This window comes from Galleria mellonella, unplaced genomic scaffold (genome assembly GCF_026898425.1).
Source record: "Galleria mellonella isolate WM207_F2 unplaced genomic scaffold, CSIRO_AGI_GalMel_v1 utg40, whole genome shotgun sequence".
NCBI lineage: Eukaryota > Metazoa > Arthropoda > Insecta > Lepidoptera > Pyralidae > Galleria > Galleria mellonella.
Window position 1 is genome coordinate 6115655 of NW_026442094.1, and position 26406 is coordinate 6142060.

The following is a 26406-nucleotide window of genomic DNA, read 5'->3' on the forward strand; positions in this document are numbered from 1 at the left end:
TAGCAATATACCATTTCGGGATGACCTTCATGCGGCCTCTTCTGAACTATCGTGGTTTATCCATGAATTCGTCGCAAAATTGTACCTCATTCTCACCCATCATCTTTACCCCTTCTTTGCACGATTTTTTTATTGGTGAAATAAATCAAGGTGATATAATTCATGTTCAAAATTAAAAGAAAAATGGTTAAAAAAATAAATTTGTCCATTGCAGAAAAATATGGTTATTTTTCTGTATCCAGGATACATTAAAAAGGTATCCAGACACGATCGACCTAAAGTGAAATTGTCCCTTTATATAATTTTTGGGCATTCAATGTTATGATGGAAATTTCCACCAGTATGCAAAAAAGGGTTAATTAATGCCCCACCAGAATATACCGATAGCACAGGCAGATAGACAATTTTATTTTTATCCAGTTAAAAGAAATCATCATAAACTCTATCTCATTATCGTCCTATCATTGAACACGGGTCTGTCCCCATTAAGAAACAATATTAGCTTTTTATGTTAAAATGACACGTTCCTTCTTTTTGAAGTCTATTGAAAACTAGTAAAAATTTATGTAAATAAAAATTACATAGTATACCAACATACTCACCGACTATCCGTTTCTGCTTGCCTAGTACCTTGGTTCGCGGCGACGTCTGTTGCCCATGCAGCTGATCCGGCCAGATCTCCACCGACTGACCGCTCATTGGCGTTGATTTCCTAGTACAGTGCGTACTATAGAAAAAGAGACTTTATACAAAAGTCGTCTGTTTGGGTACTTCTGTCCATTCGTGTTTCTGCCGTAAAGCAGTTGTGTTTGCATGGCTGTGTTTCGGTTTGAAGGATGAGATAAGGCAGTGAATTTACAGGGTACAGAGGAATAACACCCAAGTCCTCAGTAATGGCGACGCATGAGGGACGAGATAGGCGACATAGTTTATTCTGTTATATACACGGTGCTGTTCATGTCTAAGCGACGGTTACTACTTTCCATTAAGTGGACCATCAGTTTGTTTGCCATTTTAAGTTACTAAAAAAATATTGTATTCTGCAATTCTGTTTATATTTCGAATGACATATAAATCGATCCAAAGGCATCATTCTCTATCTCCAAAATAAAAATTTCAATTTATGATTACAGAGACAATATTTAATAAGAACCCGTATTTTTTTTATAGAATTACTTTGCATTTAATTCTCTATGGTTCATATCACAATAATTTCACATCACTGTGACACAGAAAATTTAGAGTTTTAGCCGTTAACTGTTCACTGCTGAATATAGCCTTCCCCCATAAAGAAGGGTTTTGCCAATAGTTGCCACGCTTGGCAGACGGATTGGCAACCGCAGTTTGACTTTTGGTGATGTTTTAAGGAGATGCTGCTGCCCATCCCTCGCCGTCCCTTAGTCGCCTCTTACGACACTTACGGGAAAGGAAGGGGTGGCCTATTCTATGCTAGGACCTCCACAGCAAATTTAGAAAATAATACCTCAGAATAGATTCACTTAGGCCTATACAATACTAACAAGTTAGACGAATCACTGCCGATAGATACAGAAGAACTCGTCGATAGTTGGTGAGCCGATCGCGATCCCACCGCGGCCGTTTGCTGAAAAAAGAAAGAATAAATACTTAATAATACTCTGGATTACGACTTATTTAAAATAACAACTGTCCAGTCCAAATAAGCCTTGGGGGGTTTTGTCAGTAGTTGCCACGCTTGGAAGGCGGATTGGCAACCGCAGTTAGGCTTTGGAGATGTTTAAGAGGAACTCTGCTGCCCATCTCATGCCATCCCTTAGTCGCCTCTTACAACACCCACAGGAATGGAAGGGGTGGCCTAATCTATGCCCGGACCACACGGTGATCCTTTCCATACTTGCATAAATATACGTACAAAATAGTAAATTGTTGATATTTTAAGTTTGGACTGAAAAATGTAACATTCGGTAATACCAGTGATTCTCGATTAGTATAGTGGTTGCAGTTAATGTTAAAATTACTTACAATTTTGCTGAGCGACTGCGGGACCGATGTCGCTGGTGTGTCAATTTTAGGCGGATCCTCATAATGAGACGGTTCGTCGAACGAGCCCTGGACAAAATTTAATTCAGACATTAAATTAACTAACACGCTCCATAGCTTAAGGACCTGTTCACACAGTATGGGGCTGTAGAGTCATAAAATTAATCAACTAAGTGATTTTACAAACTCGAAACACACTAAAAACATAAAAATTTATAATGGCAAACAAACTGTCGCCAACCTGATGGAAAGTGGTAATCGTCGACTACAGACATGAACAGTACCATAGACATAACAGAATGTACTCTGTCGCCCATGATAGCCCCTATGTGTGGTCATTCCTGAGGACTAAGGTAACCTATAGATATGAAAGTAGTACCACATATACTGTGTCGCCCTGTCGCCCATTTGTAAGAACTTTATTATACATAATACATTTAGTAAAAAAGGCGTATAAAGGTTCTTCGTTCATGCCTCGTGTATGCATAAGCGATGTCACGTGCATGTTGTCGACTTCCGAGTTGATAGGAATCGAGAAGTGAAGCAGTATGATGATACTATGCTCGTCAATATATAATAATAATAATAACTTATTTATGTCTCCTCATTAACAACTTCAATTATACATATGAAGCATTTTGGATAAAATCATAATAATACAAACAACTGCTATGAGAGAGCTAATGTCTGAAATAATGTCTTTGCAAAAAGGCAATTTAAAGCTGAATGAACATGCTATCCGATCTATGTAGTGTTTAAGTTAGAAAATTTTTTCCAAGTTCGTAGACCAAATAAAAAGAACCAAAAAAATTTTGAAAAAAATTTCGTTTCGGTAATCATTAGGATTGAGCAAATTAGTGTATAAATGATATTTAGAATAATTTACATTTTATTTGGTTACTTTTTTGTATTTACTGTGTCTGACTTGCGCCATCTACCTTTCTCTTTGTATTTATTTACTATTTATGCCAGGTTGTCTGTAAGAGATTGCTTTTAGCGATAAAGCCGCCTTTTGTATATGCACATTCTCTATAAATACACCTTTATACCCTACAGAAATTATTATTATTTTTCTTTTGTAATATATATATATATATATAATATAAAATAATAATATAAAAAACTAACGGGCGCAGTGCTGCCGTGAACGGTGGTGTCTGATTTATCGCTGGTCTCCGGGATGGCGATCAACTCGCTCTCCGACGATTCCTGCTCTAGACTCCACTGCTGGTATCTGGAAAAAAAAAAGCTGCACTTGTAGAACTATTTATTACAAGCTTATTGCCTACTAGTTCTATGCGTGGATTTCAGAAATAGGAAAATAATGAAACAGACAACCTCTAGTGATGTGTCAAGATAAAACATGTACCAGTTTTTAAATTAGGCCTTCTGAAACATAATTGTAAAAATCGCACAAAATTTTGTATAGTAGTGTTTGGCTGATGCCAGAATAAATATACAGACAGTGAGACATAAATTTGAAAAAATTTTGTTTCGGTCTCTATAACTTTACGGTCAACTTTGTATTTATTAAATATGTCTATACTAACATTATAAAGAGAAAAGATTTGTTTTTTTTTAACGTATGTTTCTTAGTAATTAATAAACTCAAAAACTACTTAACCGGTTTTAAAAATGTTTCGCTTATTGTAAGCTACATTATCAGCAAGGAACATAGGCCTTCATATATTAATAAAAAAATTGAGATTTTACAGTAATGTAAATCTAAATATCGAAAATATGGCTATTTAAGTTAATATACGAAATACTAGTGATCAATGCCTGCCAAGCGTGGCAACTACTGGCAAACCCCCCGTTATAGGGGAGGCCTATGTTCAGCGGCGAGTTAATAGCGGATATGATGGTGAGTGGTGACAAGACGGGAGGCGTGGTCGGTACTTGTGCGGCGCGGGCTCCTCCCAGTGCGTGTGCATGTGCGCGGGCGACTTGTGCAGCTTGCCGGCCTTGCGCTCGCCGGCCGCCGGGCTGCCGCCCGCCGCCGCTGCCGCCGCCGCGCCCGCGCCCGCCATCGCTCCCGCTCCGCTCGTCGCCGCCGCCGCCGCCACCGCCACCCCGCAAGCGGACAGCGGCTCGTGTTCCGTCTTCACTGACGGCTGGTTTACATCTGTAGTAAGCAAGGTACCGTGCTCAGTAAAACATAAAAAGAAAATCACTCAATAAATAGCTAAACTATAAAGAATCTTAAATTGAATTAAAAGAAAAGAAAGATTAAAGCCGCTTTCTACCATCGTACGGCTCGCCATCGACAGGGAGTTCATCCTCATGTCCTACAGCCTCAATGGTCGCGTACTGCGCGGTTTCAGAGATGTTTCCTCCCACGAACACTCAGGTTCTGGAATGAGCTCCCTGCCGAGGTTTTCCCAGAAGACTACAGTATGGGGTTCTTCAAAAGGGGGGTAAAGAGGTTTCTTCAGGGTCGGCAACCGCTTATCATCAGGTGGGCCGTATGCTTGTTTGCCACCTCAGTGGTATAAAAAAAAAGAGTAATAAAACGAAAGGAAAAATGATATTACTTCTTTTATATATGTTCCTTTTTTTTTGATATATGTATTCTTTTATTTTTTATTATTGTATACGTCTATCTATGTCTGTTGTTATTTGTGTACTGTATGTAATCCAATAAATAAATATATATCTATCTATCTATTGTGAACGTCACAGTGATCTGTGATATTTATGATGCTTCTCATATCTACAAGCGACAGCTAAACGTTTCTACATGTAGATCGTCAACTTGAATATTATTGGTCGTTCGATAAAAAAATATAATGACCTCTGTTCCTCGCGTGCTGCGCGTGCTGGGCGTGCTGGGCGTGCTGCGCGTGGTGGTGCGGCTGGTGCGGCAGGTGCGAGTAGTGCGGCATGACGAGCATGGGCGGGATGCGCTTGCACTGGTGGTACTGCGCCTCCACCGAGCACAGCACCACGCGCACCAGCGCCTGCACCTGGCTGCACAGCGCGCCGCTGCCGTAGTGGTACTGCGCCCACAACACAACCCATCAACCTTCAATACTTAGCCCCAGTTGCTGCTTACGCGAGGAGAGTATTTCTCCACTATTAACATCTTCATAGACAAGTGACAAACGATTCTATCGATAGAATCGTGTCAGCTAGTACTCGCATGAGATAAAACAAAACAATTCACGCCTCTATCATTTAATATCTTATTACTTACTAGCGATCCACCCCGGCTACGCACAGATTCTTCTTTTGTTGACATTTTTACGGTGTACAATACTCTAGTGCTATATTTTGATTTATCTCGTGGGGTTCAGCCAGTGTTTGCAATGTAAGCGCTAAAAAAATGTGTTTATTTACGACATATCATTAGAAACCTTTAAATTTATCAGTGTTCCTCTACTATATTATGCATGTATTATACATATAAACCTTCCTGTTGAATCACTCTATCTATTAAAAAAAAACTGCTTCAAAATCCTTTGCGTTAAAGATTTAAACATACTTATTATTATCACTGTATCATATTAAGGGACTTGTTGTCATATATTATATAAGATGAATATTAATGCAGTTTATTTATATATATATTTTTTTTTATATTGTAAATTTTTAATGAAAAGTTTCGCGACTGACACTTGGCCACAGCAGAATATCAGTGTTTTGCTCTTTTAAGGGCAAAGCAATAAACTGAGCTGTGACCATTTTGTGTTACTATGGCACACGCATGAAGGAATGGTAACAAAGGAGATTGTTAGATTATATATTTTGTTTTTGTATTTTTTTTTTTTATTTGTCCTTTTTTTATTTTTATTCTTTTGTCTCTTTTGCTGTGTATTACGTGTATGTTTTTTTTTTTATTGTAATTTGTGTGCTGTAAGTAATGTAAATAAATTATCTATCTATCTATCTATCTATTATACTCGTAGTTACGGGAGTAGCTGGACGTACCTTGTACAGCACGACCAGCAGCGCCATGAGCCAGTGGCGGCGCACGTGCGGCTCGAGCGGCGCCAGCGTGGCGCCCGCCGCGCCGCCCGCCGCCGCGCCGCCCGCCGCCGCGCCCGCGCCGCCCGCGCCGCCGCCGCAGCAGTACTACGCATGCACAGGCCATTCACTACCCGCATACGTATATCCACTTTAACACGTCAACGCTTTCGGAGACTTGCGCTAACGCCACATTAGGCCGAACTTCGGTCGCGTACCTTCGGGACGTACCACCGCGAAACGCGCCCGGCGTTCAAATCTCAACGTACCGATCTTCATATGATATGCCGCAATCAGCAGCTGATCCGCGTTTGTTTACTTGTGTTGATAAGTAGTCATACAACTAAAGATCGGCGGCCGAACACGGTAGCGACATTCGACTTCGGTTGCCGATCTTGGGTCGGATGAGTATCTACCAATGCGTGCAATGAACGCAGACCGTCCGCCAAATATTAGTTTACATAAAACAGCACTGCTGCCAAGCATAAATCTACGTATATAATAGGATACCAGATGCGAATATATTCCGGTATTCCGTTAACATAGTGACTGATATTATAACGTAATACGACCAAGAGTACTGAATTGTATATAATGTAATATATATAATGTAAAATATATAATGTTTCGCTGTGGATATTCGACAAAGACACAATAAATATGATACTAATCTAAGTCTACTAAGATAACTAATTGTCCCCTAAAAAAATATTTTATAACAAAATTATATTTTTCATCCAAGCCTATATTACCTATTTCACCGATCACCATTCAGTTTTGGCTTGTATATTAAACACAGTTATATTGTAGTAGCGTGGCCCAGGGATAGAATAGGCCAACCTTTCCTTTCCCGTGGGTGCCATAAGAGGCAATTAAGGAGTTTAATGGTCAAGGCCATTCCTCGACCATCAAATTCCATAATTGGCTGCAGCTAGCATGTCTTAAAACATCACCAAAACCTAACTGCGGTTGCCAAGCCGCCTATCAAGCGTGAGAACTACTCGCAACCTCCCCCCCCCTCCCTTTATGGGGGAGGCTATGTTCAGTAATGGACATTTAACGGCTAATATGACGATAATGATGTTCTGGATAGTAAAAATAAAAAATAATGTTTATTTGGGATCTTAATTTACAGTTTTCTTTTTAGGTTACGATAATAACTGCATTAGTCATAAAGAGACTGTGTTGTAGCTATTAACGCCCGCTCCATAACATGCGGTACAAAATTTAAATAACAATAACACAAGAGAAAATTAATAAAATTACTAAAAAAAAAAGTATCACAAACTTTACTGTAAACAATAAAACTTACCTGAAGTAATAGCAACGTGGGTTCAGCAATACTAGCACCCATCACGTGATTCTGATCCAAAACTTGCGGTAAGTTCGCCATGAACGCGTTGAAAATCGCCGATTGCCTGCAACAAAAACGACTCAGCCGTGAATTGCACTCATGAATCAGGGCTCCTACTGAGTTCGAAACTAATCGACCATCCCCAAATTTAAATAGTGAAAAAATACAGCTGTCATAAATAATTACAATACAGTGTGATTCACGATAGTTATTGTTCAACGATATACAATCATGTATCATGAGCAACTTTTAAGCGACTGTCAAAAGTATCCAATTCCTCTGAACTTCTTTTGTGAGTGAAGACGCCTAGTCTGAACCGATTTTCACTATTGTTTTTGCAATGAATGAAGGGTTTGCTGCCGAGTTGGTGTCATATTATTTTTTGTGACAATTGACAAAAAACAAGAAGTTCTCAATTTGGCTATACTTTTTTGTTTAAGTCATAAATCCATCATTCATAAACCGATTAGAAAAATTATATTTTATCTAAAAATCTTTTACTTTCAAATTAATCCCATATTAATCTATTTGATAGTTTAGTTTTTAAATTAAAATAACGTTTTTTTTTTGCTACGATTTAAGTCGGTTTTTTTAGTGTAACAAAATTTTTTATTATTCCTGTCTCAAAGAACTTGAGAACGTTATACTATATATATTTTTTTTATACCACTTAGAATGGCAAACAAGCTGACTGCCCACCTAATGGAAAGTGGTAAACGTCGCCTATAGACATGAGCAGTACCATGGACATTACAGAGTATACTGTTTCGCTCATGATAGCCCCCATGCGTTGCCATTCCTGAGGACTCAGATGTTATTCCTCTGTACCCTGTAAATTCACACCAATCTATTATCTTTGATAATCATCATACCTCAATGTGTATGGTGAAATATGGAAATATTTCTCGACGCAGTTGTATCCCAACAGCAAGAACAAATGCTTCAATACCAATTCTTGACTTTTCATCGATGCTTTATCTTCGTTCGGATGAGCCTGGTCTGATCTGAAATAAAATATACTCTATAAGGCTACCTTCCCGCAGCGAAACCAAAAACAACTTTATTCATAAATAAAATTAGTCATCGAATATACTTCCTTTAGTTATGTAAGTGTCTTGTTTTCCACGCTGATTCTCAGTTTAAGAGACAATGATAAAATACTAATAGTTAAAGTAGGTATACCAGAGGGAGACTTTGTACAAAAGTAGTTTACTTGGGCACCTCTGTCCCTTTCGTGTTTCTACCGTGAAGCAGTTGTGTTTGCATGGCTGTGTTTCGGTTTGGCAGTGAATTTACAGGGAATTCATTCATTATGGCAGGGAATTACAGGAAAAACACTTGAGTCCTCAGGAATAGTATCATGGGCGAAACAGTATACTCTGTTATGCCCATGGCACTGCTCATGTCTATAGGCGACGGTTACCACTTTCCATCAGGTGGGCCATCAGCTTGTTTGCCATTCTAAGTTGCATAAAAAAATGGGTTTACAGGTTTTTATTTTAATAAGTATAATTATATTACATGTCTCGATGGATCTATAATTAAGTAATAAATAAATAATCTATAACTTTGATAGTGATATGCTCGAAAGTTTCCATTTAGGAACTAGATGGCGTTGCGGGATATTTCTATTACTATTTAGCAGTTACCTGGATAAAAACTGCATCAAGAGGAACACCAATAAGTTTGTGGTTTCCCGGTCGGCTTCTTCCAGGTCTACAGCTTTAGGCAGTACTGTTGTAAGCGTCTCTTCGGTCGAACGGCCAGATAAAGAATGAAACCCATCTATTGAAGAAAAAAAAATAGTTTAGTATTTCAATTATGTAATATTCAGATTTTTTTTTAAATTATTTCCCAATAAATGCTATTTATATATTTGTTATAAGTAGGTAACATATTTACTTGGGGAGATAAATACTCCTGTCAACTGTGATTCGCTTAAAAAAAATTAAAACATCTGTATTACAGTCTAAAGAACCCTTTCCTACGATTTGTCTAACAGAAATGTAGACAGATACAAGCAACTATGCTTACATAGTCAACTTACAAGGTGCTCAGACACAATATCTTAATCCCGAGAACTGAATAGTAACTCATGCAATACCATGAAAGTACGTATCTAAGATGTATTATATATATATATATATAGTGATGGTTATGTCTTTAGGCAACTATAGACTTTCTATCAGTTATTCCTCTATTTCATTAGGATTCTTAGTTTTCTAAACAAAGATATTTATGATATGTTAAGATGTAATAAGAAAGCAAGTGCTTGGGCGTGATGAACACACGTGTGCGTGTGTGTGCGTGTGCGTGCGTGGGCGGCGTGCGCGTGCGTGCGTACCGTGCGAGTTGGAGGCGCGCGGCGGCGGGCCGAGCGGCTGCGGCGTGGCCAGCAGCTGTCCGAGCCCGAACCGCGACGTCTTGCGCTTCAGCAGCGGCGCCGAGTACTGCCGCGAGTACACCTTCTCGCGCTCTGCACCACATACATACACATGCACATACACAATAAAAATAAAATAAAAGTAAAGATAAAAGAAGCATTTATTTATTGTTTATATTAAAATTGAAAAAATGGTTATTAGATAAAAATTTCTACAGTATAAATTAATTTTTGCACATTTATAAATGTATGTATTAATGAGTATTTATAATAATTGATTGAAAGATTGTTATTGTCTTGTTATGACATTAATTTATTGATGAAACTTAAATTAAACCTTATTTTATATTTTATTTTTTTATTTTATTTGACATATATTTTTTTAATTATTTTATTTTATAACTGTTTTTACTAGTCATTATGCATAATCCAAAGCGTGCATTTGATACAAACAGTAATAATGTGTCATCATTAATATTATACAATATAATGACTTGTTAAAAATTAAATAAATATATGTAAAATTTATTTATTATTTATTTATACATACGCCGAATTGAAATCAATTCAGTGTACGTGCAAATAAATAAATGGAATATTTGAATTGATGAAATGCAATTAAATGATAAATGTTTTTGTGTAATGGCAAGCCCTGTGGCGCTAACGGTGTACGGTGTACGGTGTAGGGTGTAGGGTGGGTACCGAGGCGCGCGTCGGGCGGGTGCGGCGGCAGCGTGGCGGGCGCGGAGATGGTGCGCTTGTAGGGCCACTTGGGGCCGAAGGAGGCGCTCAGCGAGTGCGCCGCGCCCGCCTGCAGCGCCGAGTGCGCGCGCCGCACCTTCGACACGAACCACTCCGAGCTCGCCGAGCTGCTCACCAGCTCTGCACCCACACACGTACGCCTCGTGTACACACATACACATACACATACACATACACATACACATACACATACACATACACATACATATACGCTCGCCAAACGGCACGATGCAACTTCGACGATCCGGCTCGAAGGACCAACCACGTATACGGACATATTTACAAGTTATTAGAGTAAATTATAATGTTTAAAATATCTGAAAATTTCTTTTAGGAATTAAGTTTAACTTCGATGATCCGGCTCGAAGGATTAACAACGTAAGGGTACATCTCTAAATTGTTGTAATAAATCACAATATTAAAATTAGTCACATTAAAATTTGGAATCTCAATTTAACTGAGACAATCCTTCTCGATTAATCCAAAACGTAGGATTATATCACTATGGGGCTATAATAAATTATAATATTTACGAGGAATATGCTACTATAATCGATAATAAAACTTTCCACAAGCACTTAATTCATTGCTCTAAAAAATATACAGAAATTAAAGTTCTTTACTGCTGAATACATAATACATTCTCTTACATATACAATAAAAAATACATCGTCAAGCCTGACTGACTCTGCGACTGAATATTGGGCCTGTGCCATTAACTCTTATTCGATTGGATGGAGTTCCTAATACAAATTGATTTTTAGACGGCGTATTAAACAACACGTATATAAATAAAACAAGATTTTAATTATTCAAATACAGTTAAAAGATAAAATAGTTAAACATAAAAACAATTAAGAAAATAACGCACAAACTTACCAATCAAAATAAACAGCAAACACAAACAAAATTAACCTGTCAAACATAAAATAAAAGTTTTGTTAACAAACTAATAAAAAAAAAAATTAAAAAATAAGAAATTACTAAAACTTTAACAAATCTTTTTCTTTAGGAAAAAAAAAAAAAAGAATTCATGCAAAAAAAACCCTCACCTCTCAAGTTGGAAAAGTCGATAGTTTTGTTCGAATTGATCTGTGCCTCTAGGAATAGCGCTTCGAAACGATTGAGGAAGAAGTCCCAGTTGAGTATGCGGCGGTCGCTGAGAGTGTTGTGCAGCTGGTAGATGGACTGCAGCACCATCGGACGGTCCACGATCACCAGGTCAAACTGTGTCTCCAGACAGTACAGCAGAAGCTGTGGACATATTACATACTAGATACCTGCTCTTTCACATGGGTAGATGAAAGATCTTTTTGAATAGAATAGAAAAGAATAGAAAAAAAATATTGCCAGAATGACACAATTACAAAAGAAAATATAAAAATATTACATATATAGAAAGTGTCTCATATTAGGCAAAAGGAACTAGCTCAGCTGATGCTGTGAGTGTCCTAGTGCAATGTGTACAGCTATACAGCGCTGGTTTTCAACCAGTCCCTCTCTTAACAAATCTTTTGTAAATATATATTGCCCTAGTTACTCGCTAATCTAATAAGAAATATAGCTTTCTATAGACGAAAGAGTTTTTGAAATCGATTAGTATTTTTAGAGTTTATTCATTACTAACGGTCCGCCCCGACTTCACAAAGAAAAATTAATATTTTAGCTTTAATAGGCAAATTTTTGATACCTTGGGCTACATTATTATATTTCAGTACAGATCTGTAGTTTATTATGAAGTAAAATATATCCTATGCTATTCGCTGTGGTTTATAGGTTATAAAATTTTTAAAAACGCTTGAGTAGTTTCCGAATTTATATATTACAAACAAGCAAAAAAAAATTTTCCTCATGATAATAGAATCTTGATTATATATGTACCTACAGAGCGCCAGGCTGTTCCAATCCAGGTAAAAATTGTACTATGAATACTAGACAACTGATACTTAAATACCTTTTCAGTGCCCATAATTAGATATACACGAAAACCTGACATAATAGTATATGTGTAAGTACGAAAATAGAACCAGTAACTATTGGAAGGTGGGTCAGTAAGGTGGACGCTTCAATTCGTCACGCAGTATACAACAGGAACGTTGTTGCCCATCTCTCGACTCAAACTCCCTTAGTCGCCTCTTACAATACCCACGTGCAAGGAAGAGGTGGCGTATCCTATGCCGAGACCTCTCTCTCTCTCTCTCTTTGTCCTCTTCATTACTGAAGGTCGTGTCCTTGAAACGTGTCTGTTGCCTCTCTTATGATGTTATTCCATTTTACACGGTCTTCAGCTTCTCGCAGGGCAGCTGCAATCGACAGTCCCGTAACGGCGGTTATCTGGTCCGACCATCGATTAGGCGATCGTCCGCGTGGTCTTTTTCCCTCTATCTTGCCTACAACCATTAGTTTGTCCAGATTGTCGGACTGTCGTCGAGCAATATGACCGAAGTATCCAAGAATCCTCCGATAGCAGACTGTCGAGAGCCTATCTTTTATGCGGAGTCGCGTCAGGATAGATATATTTGTGCGCTTTGCTGTCCAGGGACCACACGGTACTAAAAGAGGGGGAAAGAGATTGCTAGTAATGGAGTCTGACAGCCCCATTGCTAACAATATGCCCTATTAGGTCAACCTACACGTGGTTCCCCCTAGAAACCATCGTGAACAATTCTTGTTGAATTCGTCACGATAGGCTAACTGACCTGCTTCATCCTCGCCTGTCATCCTTCATTGGTGCCCCGCCGGTATATACCGATAGCGCGGGTGGGGTTACCAATCCATTATCACCCATTAAAAAAAACACGGTACTCAAAATGTTTACTACAATGGTATTTCCCTAATAATAGTTACCTCAATGGCGTTATCATGTATGGTGCCTATATAGAGGGTGGCTCGCTGTGCAACGTAGACATTGATGTCGTCCATGCTAGAGATTAGGTAGCAGAAAGCAGTCGCCAGCGCTGTCTGTAGCGGCAAGCTCGTCTTCACCGGTGACCCGTCCATGAACCTGTGTTTACATATATGTAAATTATTCATAATAATAATAATCCTTTCTAGAATTTTCTCAAAAATATATTAAAAAAATATAATCACCAGCTCTTTTCGATCAATTACAAAATGTATTATGACAACAATGGAAATTACTGGACATTTGAAACTGTTCTGTCCTACATCCCATTCTAATCCTGATTTGCTTGATGATGACAGTGACAATTTCAATGGCGGTGAAGTGATGCAGTGAGCTAAATAACTTAAACAGAATTCCTACTAAACTCATTTCAACTTCCCTGATGATGATGGTGATGCACTCGTCAGCGTAGCCCTTGCTATTGAGCTATTCTAAAATGTGTACACAGAAGTTCCGCTAAGCACGTGTCGACACGTGTGGTGTCAACTTGCCTGATGATGATGGTGATACACTCGTCAGTATAGCCCTTGCTATTGAGCTATTCTAAAATGTGTACACAGAAGTTCCGCTAAACACGTGTCGACACGTGTGGTGTCAACTTGCCTGATGATGATGGTGATGCACTCGTCAGCGTAGCCCTTGCTATTGAGCTATTCTAAAATGTGTACACAGAAGTTCTGCTAAGCACGGGTCGACACGTGTGGTGTCAACTTGCCTGATGATGATGGTGATGCACTCGTCAGCGTAGCCCTTGCTATTGAGCTATTCTAAAATGTGTACACAGAAGTTCTGCTAAGCACGTATCGACACGTGTGGTGTCAACTTGCCTGATGATGATGGTGATGCACTCGTCAGCATAACCCTTGCTATTGAGCTATTCTAAAATATGTAAACTGAAGTTCCGCTAGGCACGTGTCGACTCGTGTGGTGTCAATTTGCCTGATGATGATGGTGATGCACTCGTTAGCGTAGCCCTTGCTATTGAGCTATTCTAAAATGTGTACACAGAAGTTCCGCTAAGCACGTGTCGACACGTGTGGTGTCAACTTGCCTGATGATGATGGTGATGCACTCGTCAGCGTAGCCCTTGCTATTGAGCTATTCTAAAATGTGTACACAGAAGTTCCGCTAAGCACGTGTCGACACGTGTGGTGTCAACTTGCCTGATGATGATGGTGATGCACTCGTCAGCGTAGCCCTTGCTATTGAGCTATTCTAAAATGTGTACACGGAAGTTCCGCTAAGCACGTGTCGACACGTGTGGTGTCAACTTGCCTGATGATGGTGACGCACTCGTCAGCGTAGCCCTTGCTATAGTTCCGCTAGGCACGTGTCAACACGTGTGGTGTCAACTTGCCTGATGATGATGGTGATGCACTCGTCAGTATAGGCCTTGCTATTGAGCTATTCTAAAATATGTAAACAAAAGTTCCGCTAGGCACGTGTCGACACGTGTAGTGTCAACTTGCCTGATAATGATAGTGATACATTCGTCAGTATAGCCCTTGCTATTAAGCTATTCTAAAATATGTAAACAGAAGTTCCGCTAGGCACATGTCGACACGTGTGGTGTCAACTTGCCTGATGATGATGGTGACGCGCTCAACGGCCGTGAAGCGCACACGGTGGTCTTGGTGATGGAACTGGTCGCGGATGAGGTTGCAGAAGACGTCGGCGCCGCCCGCCAGCGTGACGCAGTGCAGCAGCACCGGCACCGCCACCGAGCTGATGTGCGAATGCGACGCATTGCACACGTTCCACAGGCTGCCAATTGTATTACTTCATCAATTGTATCATTATTCTTATGACAAAACTCTTTAAGACTCGGTTTTTTATAGATACTTAGAAAGGGATGTGACGTAAGGATATATTAGAAAAAAGCCCTTGTGTATAACAAAAGTGGCTTAGAAACTTAACAGCACACGGCGACATCTACGCACGAGTAAATGAAATAATAAAGAAATACCACTGAACATATTAGACAACTATATATAGAATAGCATCGCTTTCATTTCCCGTGGGTGTCGTAAGAGAACTTATGGAGGAGATGGGCAGCAGCGTTCCTCTTTAAACATCACCAAAAGCCAAACTACGGTTGCCAACCCGCCTGCCAAGCATGACAACTACTGGCAAAACCCCCCATATAGGAGAAATTATGTTCAGCAGTGGACAGTTAATGGTTAATACAGAATACTACTCAACGCCATCTAGTTAAAACTGAGCGGAGTTTTTACTGTGGGTACTATAGCATACTTGTCGATGAGCAGGTTCTCCTGGCACCAGATGAGGAAGCCCCTGTGCTCGGCGAGCGCGTCCGCGTTCAGCACCAGCACCTGCAGGCACTGCAGCAGGTGGTACAGCACGTCGGGCCGGGATGTGCTCTTCAGCTCCTGTACGTTTATTGGAGACGACACTTGTACTTTGGAAACATTAATTGACAATGGACTGGGTAATGGAACATTCGATATACCCACCTTTCATCAGAGAAAAAAGAGATTTATTATTATTTTTTATTTTATTTACTGAGGAATCAAATCGACAATCTAATCATTACAGAAATCGCCAAAGCGCTTTGCAATATATCGTTAGGTATGGTCTCTAATAGGAGAACACTAACTAGGAGCCCTATTGCTGGCAATATACCCAAAGAGCGACCTCCACGTATTCATCATGATGGGTTAACTGACTTGCGTTTTCATCATCACCTATCATCCCTTACTGGTGCCCCGTCAGCGTTTACCGATAACCCGAGCGACGTTATCGTGCCAGCAATATACTATATCAGGTCAATGTCTACATGCTCCCCTCCAGAAACCGTCGTGATTAATTCCTAATTACTTATTAATTCATTACGATAGCCTAACTGATTTAACTTCATATTCACCTATTTTTTTTTTAACAAAGAATGGAATGGTAACGCCTCTTGCACTATGGTATATGCTGGCGAGACACCAGTGAGTGATAGATAGGTGAAAACGAAATCAGGTCAGTTAGCACATCGTGACGAATTTTACGAGAATTAACCACGACGATTTCCAGGAGAAACCACGTGGTGGTCGACCTGATAAGGTATACTAATAGTAATGAAGCTGTTAGAGCCCATTATTAACGATCACGCGTGCAAAGTTACTATTTCACCAAAAAGCTCTCCTAGACAGGGGCAAAAAGAAAAACAGGGCCATTCTACTCTATTACTAACAATACTTTTGCAAAAGATGCTGACCTGTAACAGCTGGTGGATGTACTGCAACTCCTGCGGCAGCTCGTCGATGCAGAAGTGGAACTTGCCGGCGGACGTCGGCCAAAAGTTGGTCATATCATCATCGACCGATTCCCCCATAGCTTCGTGATCACCGAGCAAGTTCGGTGTGGATACCTATTATGATTTTTTTATACAACTTATGTAGAATAGCAAACAAGCTGACGGCCCACCTGATGGAAAGTGGTAACCGTCGCTTATAGACATGAGCAGTACCACAGACATAACAGAGTATACTGTTTCGCCCATGATACCTCCATGCGTTGCCATTCCTGAGGACTCAGGTGCTATTCCTCTGTACCCAGTAAATTCATGCCTTGATTAATATAACACATTAAGTTAATAATAGAAAATAGCATATGGACTGTATAACATACAAAGGTCATTTAGTCCCAAATCAAAGGAAATATATAACTATTCTAAGTTGGTTATGTCTAGATAATTGCTATGCATCCCTTCATTATCATCGTCTCGGCCATTATCTGTCCACTGGTGAACATTAGTCTACCCTATGGACTGCCATAAGGAACGTTTTTTTTTTATACAACTTAGAATGGCAAACAAGCTGACGGCTTACCGTCGTTAAGCGGAAACCGTCGCCCATAGACATGAGCAGTACCATGGACATAACAGAGTGTACTGATTTTATTCCTCTGTACCCTATAAATTTACTGCCATATGTCATGCCTTTAAACCGAAACACAACCATGCAAACACAACTGCTTCACGGTAGAAACAAGAAAGGGACAGAGGTGCCCAAGCAAACGACTTTTGAACAAAGTCTCCCTCTGTTAATTATTTGTAATGAATAAACTCAAAAACTACTCAACCGATTTTAAAAATTCTTCCACCTATAGAAAGCTATATTATCAGCGAGTAACATAGGTTGTACATTTTGTTCGAAAGTTCTATCTATTCGTGCGAAGCCGGGACACAATGTTAGTAATTAATATAGTTTCCATTTTAAACCTTTAATGTTAATCCAAACTTTTTTTTTATTTTTGTTTTCAATCTGGATTTACAACATTTACCGCTCATTTGAATGTGACAAACTGAGAATGCATTGTTATCATTAACTGAATATAGTGAAGGGAATTTAAACAGTCGAGGGATGGGCAGAATCGTCTCTCTTAAAACATCAGCAAAACCCAAATGTGTTTTCAAACCAGCCTGCCAAGCATAGCAACTAAAAACCCCCCTAAAAATAAAGGAGGCTTACATTCAGCAGTGGATAGTTAACGACTGATAAATATATCAATCATAATGACGATGATGATGTTATAATCGGCCAGTCCTATAAAAGTAGTGTGCGTGGGTGCGTGGGTACCGGTGTCCCCGCGGTGTACTCACGTCGGCGGTGGCGGTGGCGACGTCCGTGTCGGTGAGCGTGACGGTGTGCGCGGTGACGAGCGGCGGCGCGTCGGCCGGCGGCAGCGACACCGCCATGTCCAGCTGCTCCGTGATCGTCTCCACCGTCGCCGTCATTATCTATGCAACGCCTCCTCTCGTCACACATAACTCACGTTCCATTTTCAAATTTATGTTCTATTTTTAAAATACTTATATCTTAGATTACATAGATAGAGCATCGAGCCTCATAGACGGGTCCACTTTTTGGCAGCTAATTGCCAAATTAGCTAATACGTTTTTTTATCAGTGTTCTCTATACTTACGCATAAAATATATCTTGACGCATTATTTAATGAATAAAATTAGTATTAACGCATTAAAAAGATGCAAAAATTATAAGACAAAATAAATATAAAAGTTATATATTAATCACTCATAACTATTTATTTCGCAAAATTGTATTCAAAAGTTGCCCCCTTTTTCTCGAAGCTTTTCTATGGAGACATTCTATCTATATAATCTAAGATTTATATGTGTCTGGATGATAGAAATTTAATACTCTTACTATGTTTGTCGTTTCTGATAATTGTTTATACTCAATTTAAAATAAGCTTCCATGACAAACCAAACCAAATAAAGTTTATTAAATTTCCGTCTTCCATTTATTATATATAATCTATAATTTGTTTTCAACTAATAAGAAATATTTCAATTACTAAATATATATATATATATATATTACTTCATTGATTCTATAGCTACTGAAATTTACTTCCATTTTTCAAATTCATAAAATGATATTTTAATTAGATATCAATTTCTAACTTTTTTCTTTTTAAATGCCACACAATCACGCCAAATAAGGGTGCTTGGTGCTTAAGCTAGGATATGGGGAACTAGGCGACAGATATGTGGGGACACAACCTACAATATCATTAAATTTTTATAACTTATACCTTTAAAATCTAGAAAAAAGTAACTAAAAAGCCATATCTGTATAAAATGTAAACGTAAATGGCTGTCTTACATTACATGAATTTCCTTCATATCTTAAAGTACTTTTCCTATGTAAATAGATGCCTTAATATTAGGTACATATTCACTTCCTTGTTTATAAAAACCTCAAACCTCTCATAAACCTATTATAACTATTGAACTGTTTTGTCTCTCTTCTTTTGTACTAAATCCCTAATTTGAAAGACAGTGACAAAACAATGTAACATAAAAGAGATTTGTAGAAAGTTTTAGTTTTTATGAAAAAGGGAGTCAGTGTTTATAATTATCCATTTTTTTATTATAGCATGACGTGTGACCACACCATTCTGAGCGAACACAGAGACAACATGGTCCATGAAAACGATCAATCGAAAAGAGAAAGATTAACTCTTGATCATTATTAACTAAAATCCATTCCCAGATTAACTATACCATTATTATATCAATATGTATTAATGCTACAAAGCGTATACAGTGGACATCTCATTCAAATAAGTTATAAGTTATCTACAATATCATTAAGTGATGTAACTTCCCATTTAAAACTTTTAATAAAAATCAATTAAAAATGTTTCATCATCCACCATACATTTACATGCTCTCGTAAATATTTAAATGACTGTATGATCACTAATTAGTTTTATTTAATATTTTAAAATAGCAATGAAATGGAACTAATATATTTATATTTAATTATTTAATATAATTTTTTTTATAAATAATTAATAATTTTAGATGAAATATCCATTGTGTGAAAAATTCATTTAATAGACACTCTATTAAATGAATTTTCCATCAAAACAAATAGGTGTCTACAAATATCGATCATAAGTGATCTATGATCATAGATCTATGATCAGACTTAGTTAAGCTTGACTTTACTGATGCAATTTTCATAGTAAATGTTTTGAATTTCTAATTACACAATTTTTTTTTTATAACCGAATTGATAAATCCAGAACAAAGCAGTAACAAAAAAAAGCTATATTACACTATCATTTTTTAAGAATAAAAATATTATAATGATTGGTCTCATGCCATATCCAAAGAAATATGATAGTGTAAGGCTCAGCACGCATTGCATTTCTACGCATGCGGTTTCGAACTGCCAATTTACAAGTTTACAAGTACAGTACCGATTTTTATCAGTATCTAAGGAAAAGAAAAAATATCTAGCCTTAAATTAAAAAACTCAGCTTGCAAAATTTTTATAATGCAGATTTTCATGTGTCTAATATATTCTCGGATATATTGTTAAATCGCAAATCCCTTCAAAAAGTACACAGTTGATTTCTCATAAAGTATAAGGAGAACAAAATAATGCTGGAGATATTAGATAACGTCTTGTGCTGGTTACCTCTGTATACCTAAATAATAAAAATAAAAAAATATATATATAAAAAAATATATATATATATATATATATATATATATATATATATATATATATATATATATATATATATTTGCGTTACCTCCCTTTCAAAAAATAACCAGCCCAGACGAATAACCATAAAGTACCAGGAGATCAGAATTATAAAGGAAGTATCAGTTGCTCTATAGGAATCCATTTTCAACTGCATGCGTTTTTATTTGCGGTTTGGCGATTTCAAACACTGCAAAACCGCCTGCGTTTAATCGCAAAGCGTGCTCAGCCATAGACATTTAACATCTAAACATCTAGCACACACATACATGAAAAGCCAAGGGTAAGAAAGAGACAGAACGAACATACTTGCGTGTCCCCTGACGATTTAGTCAGTGTGGGGTCCGAACCGACGTCGCTTATTAGTGACAGTTGCATGAAATGAACAAACTATACATCTATTATATAGATAGGAGTATGCTAATGAACGAACAAATGCTAGGTTAGGAATGGCGGCCCATTGGAAAATGGCGGGAAATGTTGACAGGTCTCGGCGTTAACAGAATAAAAAAATTAGATTTTTTTTAATGGATTGGGTTCGTGTATTTTGGCGTTTTAATAAGTTTATTAATTATAATAACCCAATAAAATTTTAAACGATTCCAACCCAATACGCATTTTATAATAGAGAGAAAAATCTAAAAAGTAGTAAAGTTCAGAAGAAGACCGGTAACTACAAGTGTCTATTAAAAAAGTTCGTAATTACATCAAACGTTCGTTTTTGTTACAACTGCGGTTTTTAATGGCGATAATACACCATACAATTTATGAAATTATATTAAACTACATACAGTTCCACAGTTTAAATATCTTAGAGAAAAAAAAAACATGCATTTTAATTTTATAATAATAATTTTATCAAAAAACTGCAGTGTATTTACATTTATTCGACATTCTATAGTATTGTTTAGAACATTTATAATAACCACTGTTAATTAATTAAATACTACAAACACGAACTTCGCAGTAACTTCTTCATAACGACTACACATCTATACAAAACATCATTTTTCCACAACAAGTAACATTTATATTTCGAAGTACAATACTTCTGTATCGAAGGGTTGTATGAGGGAATACGATTTGTTTTGATTATAACTGAAAATGAAGAATTTGAGTAAAATATTTTCTTTTTTTATCTCAATTGAAATTTTTACTAATCCTACTATACTACTTATATTATTCATTCCAATTTTGTAAATAAGACTGGATGGTGGTTACCCAATTACGTAAAAAAATTATGCTATAAATAAATGAAGAGATCTGAATAAAAAATTTCATTTTAAATTTTTTTTCATTCATTCATTCACTTATTTATGCAGGTAAAACTCTGAGATACAACTAGTATATTAAAAATGTATAGCATGTAACTTATTTACATTTTTTTTATTTCTATTATATTCTATCAGAGCTCATATATCAATACTTTTTTTTTGGATATGAGACTTTAAAAATGTTTTATGTACAATACGAAAAATTGAAAATATTACAAAAAAATATCAAATAATAATGAATCAATAAAAATTTATTGGTGTTCAATATTTTATTTTTATCATTTGATTTAAAAATTATAACATTTGTATCCCTAATACAACCCCACCAGTTTTTTTATCTACAAAAGCGAAGTACGTCCCCACTACCAGATGGAATTACGAACGGGGCATTTAAAAAAAAATTATAAGCGTGTATGGGCGAGACCTGGCAACACCCGGACAACAGCGCATTCAGACGGCACGCGACGACATACATACATGTGGCATATGCACCAGAACGCCCCCTACTGAGCTCTTGTCCACGCCCACGCCCACGCCCACCCCGTGCGCTATGGACATTAGGGCATCCACAGACGCCGCCGGTGTGCCGCCCGACTTGCTGCGCTCGTCCTCCGACTGATTCTTCTTCGGTTGGCTTTCGGACCACATGTCTTCCATGGACGGCTGTATAACAGTAACATAATCAAATATTATTTTATTAATGTAATAAAATTGTAAGATATTTATATCAAAGGGAAAGTTCGTACAAAAGTCCTCTGCTTCAGTACCTCTGTCCCATTCATGTTTCTACCGTGGAGCAGTTGTGTTTGCATGGCCATGTTTCAGTTTGAAGGAGATATGGCAGTGATTTTATAGGGTACAGAAGCATAATCCCTTATAAATGGCTACATACGTCGCATCATCCACGATACAGTATAATCTGTTATGCCCATGGTACTTTTCATGTCTATAGGCGACGGTTACCACTTTCCATTAGTTAGGTCATCAGCTTGTTAGCTAATCTAAGATACAAAAAAAATACCTGTCAAAAAATTAACACGTAAATTAACTAAAGTTTTATTAACTTTAAGACTTTTGCGCTATATGTTTAAACTCTCATGATAGTGACATAATTAATGTAATGTGGGACAATGAGTGGGTAGAGGAAAAAACCTCTGCCTCGAAAGCGGAGGCATGACATTGCTACATCAGTCTATTCGCGACCACTGCTGATGTAACCTGGTCGAAACGTAGAGGTATTTCAAGTAAAATCATAGTTTAACTAAATAAGCGTTAATTACCATCTATTAAACTATAATAACTGGGGGAAAGGGATTGTTAGTAATGGGATCTAACACTTCTATTGCTAGCAATGTACCCTATCAGGTCGACCTCCACGCAGTTCCCTCAGGAAACCATCGTGGTTATTTCTCATGAAGTTCGTTTCAATTAGCGATGAGCTAACTGACCTGCTTTCGTCTTCACCAATCACCACTCACTGGTGCCCCACCAATGTATACCGATAGCGCAGGCGAGATTAACATTCTTTTACGCATTAAAAAAAACATAATAACTGAAGTTGCCATATATAATTTATCAAAATTACCAATATACACACCAGACTACCACATTTTATATAAAAATAATAATAAATAATACAAAATAAAAGTAAAAAATGATCATTTTCATTAACAATAATAGTGAAGTAACAAAAGAAACAAATACATACCTCAGTGGTCTTAGGCCGGTCGGGCACGAGCGCGCGTACTAGCAACACAGCCAGTTGATGCCACAGCGCCGCTGCTTCACAGTACGAACACGCACCCTCCGAAACGCACACGGCTAACAATACACAATACAATTTATCAAATAGGATCATCATCATCATCATGATGATAAGCCGTCAATAGTCCACTGCTGAACATGAACTTTATTCACATAAATATGGGGTGGCCTACCCCATATTTATGTGAAGAAAGGTATAACATATAAAATTTTATTTTTTATTGCCAATATGAATATATTAAAAGTAACACAATGTGTATTTAACACAACCGAGACTTAAAGTGACGATAAAGTTTTCCTGTCGTGACCACGACGTGGTGCAATCCACGTCGACACGTCGACAATAAAGAAGCAGGTATGTAGGTACTATTTTACTAGAGGGAGACTTTGTACAAAAGTCGATTGCTTGGATACCTCTGTCCCATTCGTGTTTCCATCGTGGAGCAGTTGTGTTTGCATGGCTGTGTTTCGGTTTGAAGGGTGGAATATGGCGTGAATTTACAGGGTACAGAGGAATAACATCTGAGTCCTCAGGAATGGCAACGCATGGGGGGTATCATGGGCGAAACAGTATACTTTATTATGTCCATGGTACTGGTCATGTCTATAGGCGACGGTTACCACTTTCCATCAGGTGGACCGTCAGCTTGTTTGCCATTCTAAGTTGTATAAAAAAAAAGGTAATATTTACCTGTAAAAGCTTTTTCATCGCATTAAGACCCATATGTGTATTTAGAAATATGTGTAAACAAGGTGAATGTTTAAAACAAACACAATATAACATATCAAAATACACAAATATCCATCTTAGTAAAAGATTTTATATATCATATTAAATTTAGAATTTATTCTATTCTTTAATATAGCTGTTAATATGAATTTAAATGATTTATCATTTAAATTTAAAAAAAAAAATACAAAATGCAACAATATCTTTTGCTACTGACCATGTTCAACTGTGTTCAATTGGTTAGACTTGAGCATCAGTCGTAATAGTTTGGTCGCTTCACTGCTCACATTCTGAATATTAATACGACGTTGCTGCAGCTCCATCTGTTGGATATAATAGTATTATTATACAACACACAACATGGTTTTTTCTCAATGTCCTCTACTCAAAGGTTGTATGGAAGAGATTGCTTAGTGATAACATATATATATATATATATACACAACTTAAAATGGCAAACAAGCTGACGCCCCACCTGATGGAAAATGGTAACCGTGTCTTATAGACGAGCAATACCATGGGCATAACAGAGTATACTGTTTCGCTAAATGTATTTATTATTTTTATAAATTGTGCAATAAAGTATAAATAAATAAATGATTAGAAATAGAATTACACAAATATATTTAATGTAAATTTTAAATTTAGTTTTGAATAAATGGATGAATGATTGAGCATGTTACTTTAGAGAACTCATGTTTTATTTTTATTTTTTTATGCAACTTAGAATAGCTAACAATACTTGATGGAATATGATAACCGTTGCCTATAGACATGAGCAGTACCATGGACATAACAATGTATACTGTTTCGCCCATGATACCTCCCATGCGTTATCATTACTGAGAACTAAGGTGTTATTCCTCTGTACCCTGTAAATTCACTGCCATATTCCACCCTTCAAAATGAAATTAGGCATCTATAGGCTACAGTGACCGTTTACCATCAGACGAGCTTGTTTACCACCTTTGTAGTATAAAAAAAAAAACAAAGTCAGTTTCGTTTTTATAACACATTGTATAGATTTACCTGTTTCAATAGGATGTCCAGCATGAGGATGCAGCAGGTGAGGTTCTGCGGTTTCGTCTGTTCCTCTTTTTCGATCTTCTCTTTGTCAGCACCAGTTGGCGAGCTTTTGGGTTCTTTCGATTTATCTAAAGTTTGAGCAATATATGAGTATTCGATTTGGAAAATTCTTTATCTGGACATACAGATGGGTCCCATAGAAATCAAATTAACTAGTATTATCACAAATAAATACATAGATACAGATTCGCCTAGTGCGGGGTCATGCATACATTACGCATATTGTATATTTCTTGTGTTTAATAAATAAATTGAAATCGGGTTTTTTTGTGGGACACGATCTTTAATTATTACAGTGAAGGAACTGCGTAAGACGTATTTTTTATGTTTTTGGTGTGATTAATATGTTACAATAAATAGATTTTGTAAAGACCTCAATAGTAATAACATTCACTTTGTTTTTTATTTTATTTTTTTTTATGTTATTATATAAATGCGTAATCTTAATTTTATATTGTTTTGTCATATGTAACATGTATAATATAAATAAAAATATATATTCTTAAAAAAACAGTGTATTTAATTTGCTAAATTATATTATTTAAGTGAAAAGTTTGTTCAGTGTATGTGTAAATAAATAAATAATAACATATGGGTAACATAGGCTACATACTATTTTCAAAAATTCTATTAACCCGTACGAAGCCGGGTCGGATCGCTAGTTACTCAATAAAAGGGTGTTTATGATTTCTTTGGGAGGAGTGGTATGTTCTACGCCTTGTGGACAGTTAAGGACAGAATTGACCACTAAAATAATATTTGCCGTGGGTATATAATTAAAAACATTAATTTTCTACGAATGGGCAGTTTAGTCCCTCTTAAAATATCACCAAAAACTTTTTTTTTTGCCAACTCGCCATGAAAAGCGTGGCGACCATTGAAAAAACCTTTCAAGATGGAGGCTTATCTTCAGCAGTGGACAGTTAATGACTGATAACTAAAATTATATCTGTAGTATATAATTAAAAACATTTCAATTTACATAAAATAATTTTCACTAGTTTTCGGTTTGGAATAATGGTCTGAATTCACCGTTTGTCGACCTGTCCCTTACATCTTGTATAATAGTACGCCACCTACCCTTTTTCTTTTTACTTAATGCCCTTTACCCAAAGGTTGTCTGGAAGAGATT

General features: G+C 37.2%; 1 protein-coding gene across 7 annotated transcripts in view; it reads right to left on the bottom strand.

The window, feature by feature from the left end:
* Positions 1–26406, bottom strand: part of LOC113520275 (protein unc-79 homolog) — a 60310-nt gene that overhangs the window by 15415 nt on the left and 18489 nt on the right. For 3 of the 7 annotated variants that reach the window (XM_052898093.1, XM_052898091.1, XM_052898092.1), the window contains 23 exons: positions 25218–25342; positions 24406–24511; positions 23403–23515; positions 22172–22357; positions 20730–20810; positions 17999–18136; positions 16613–16765; positions 15643–15779; positions 14971–15153; positions 13332–13488; positions 11537–11738; positions 10425–10604; positions 9684–9815; positions 8989–9124; positions 8212–8343; positions 7298–7403; positions 5950–6093; positions 4814–5018; positions 3919–4144; positions 3148–3253; positions 2002–2088; positions 1521–1603; positions 603–727 (listed from right to left, as the gene is read on the bottom strand). In XM_052898093.1, coding sequence (XP_052754053.1) covers positions 603–727; positions 1521–1603; positions 2002–2088; positions 3148–3253; positions 3919–4144; positions 4814–5018; positions 5950–6093; positions 7298–7403; positions 8212–8343; positions 8989–9124; positions 9684–9815; positions 10425–10604; positions 11537–11738; positions 13332–13488; positions 14971–15153; positions 15643–15779; positions 16613–16765; positions 17999–18136; positions 20730–20810; positions 22172–22357; positions 23403–23515; positions 24406–24511; positions 25218–25342 — 3243 coding nt within the window. The remainder of the gene's footprint in view (positions 1–602; positions 728–1520; positions 1604–2001; positions 2089–3147; positions 3254–3918; positions 4145–4813; positions 5019–5949; positions 6094–7297; positions 7404–8211; positions 8344–8988; positions 9125–9683; positions 9816–10424; positions 10605–11536; positions 11739–13331; positions 13489–14970; positions 15154–15642; positions 15780–16612; positions 16766–17998; positions 18137–20729; positions 20811–22171; positions 22358–23402; positions 23516–24405; positions 24512–25217; positions 25343–26406) is intronic. The other 4 variants (XM_052898094.1, XM_052898097.1, XM_052898096.1 and 1 more) reach the window with 3 other exon arrangements.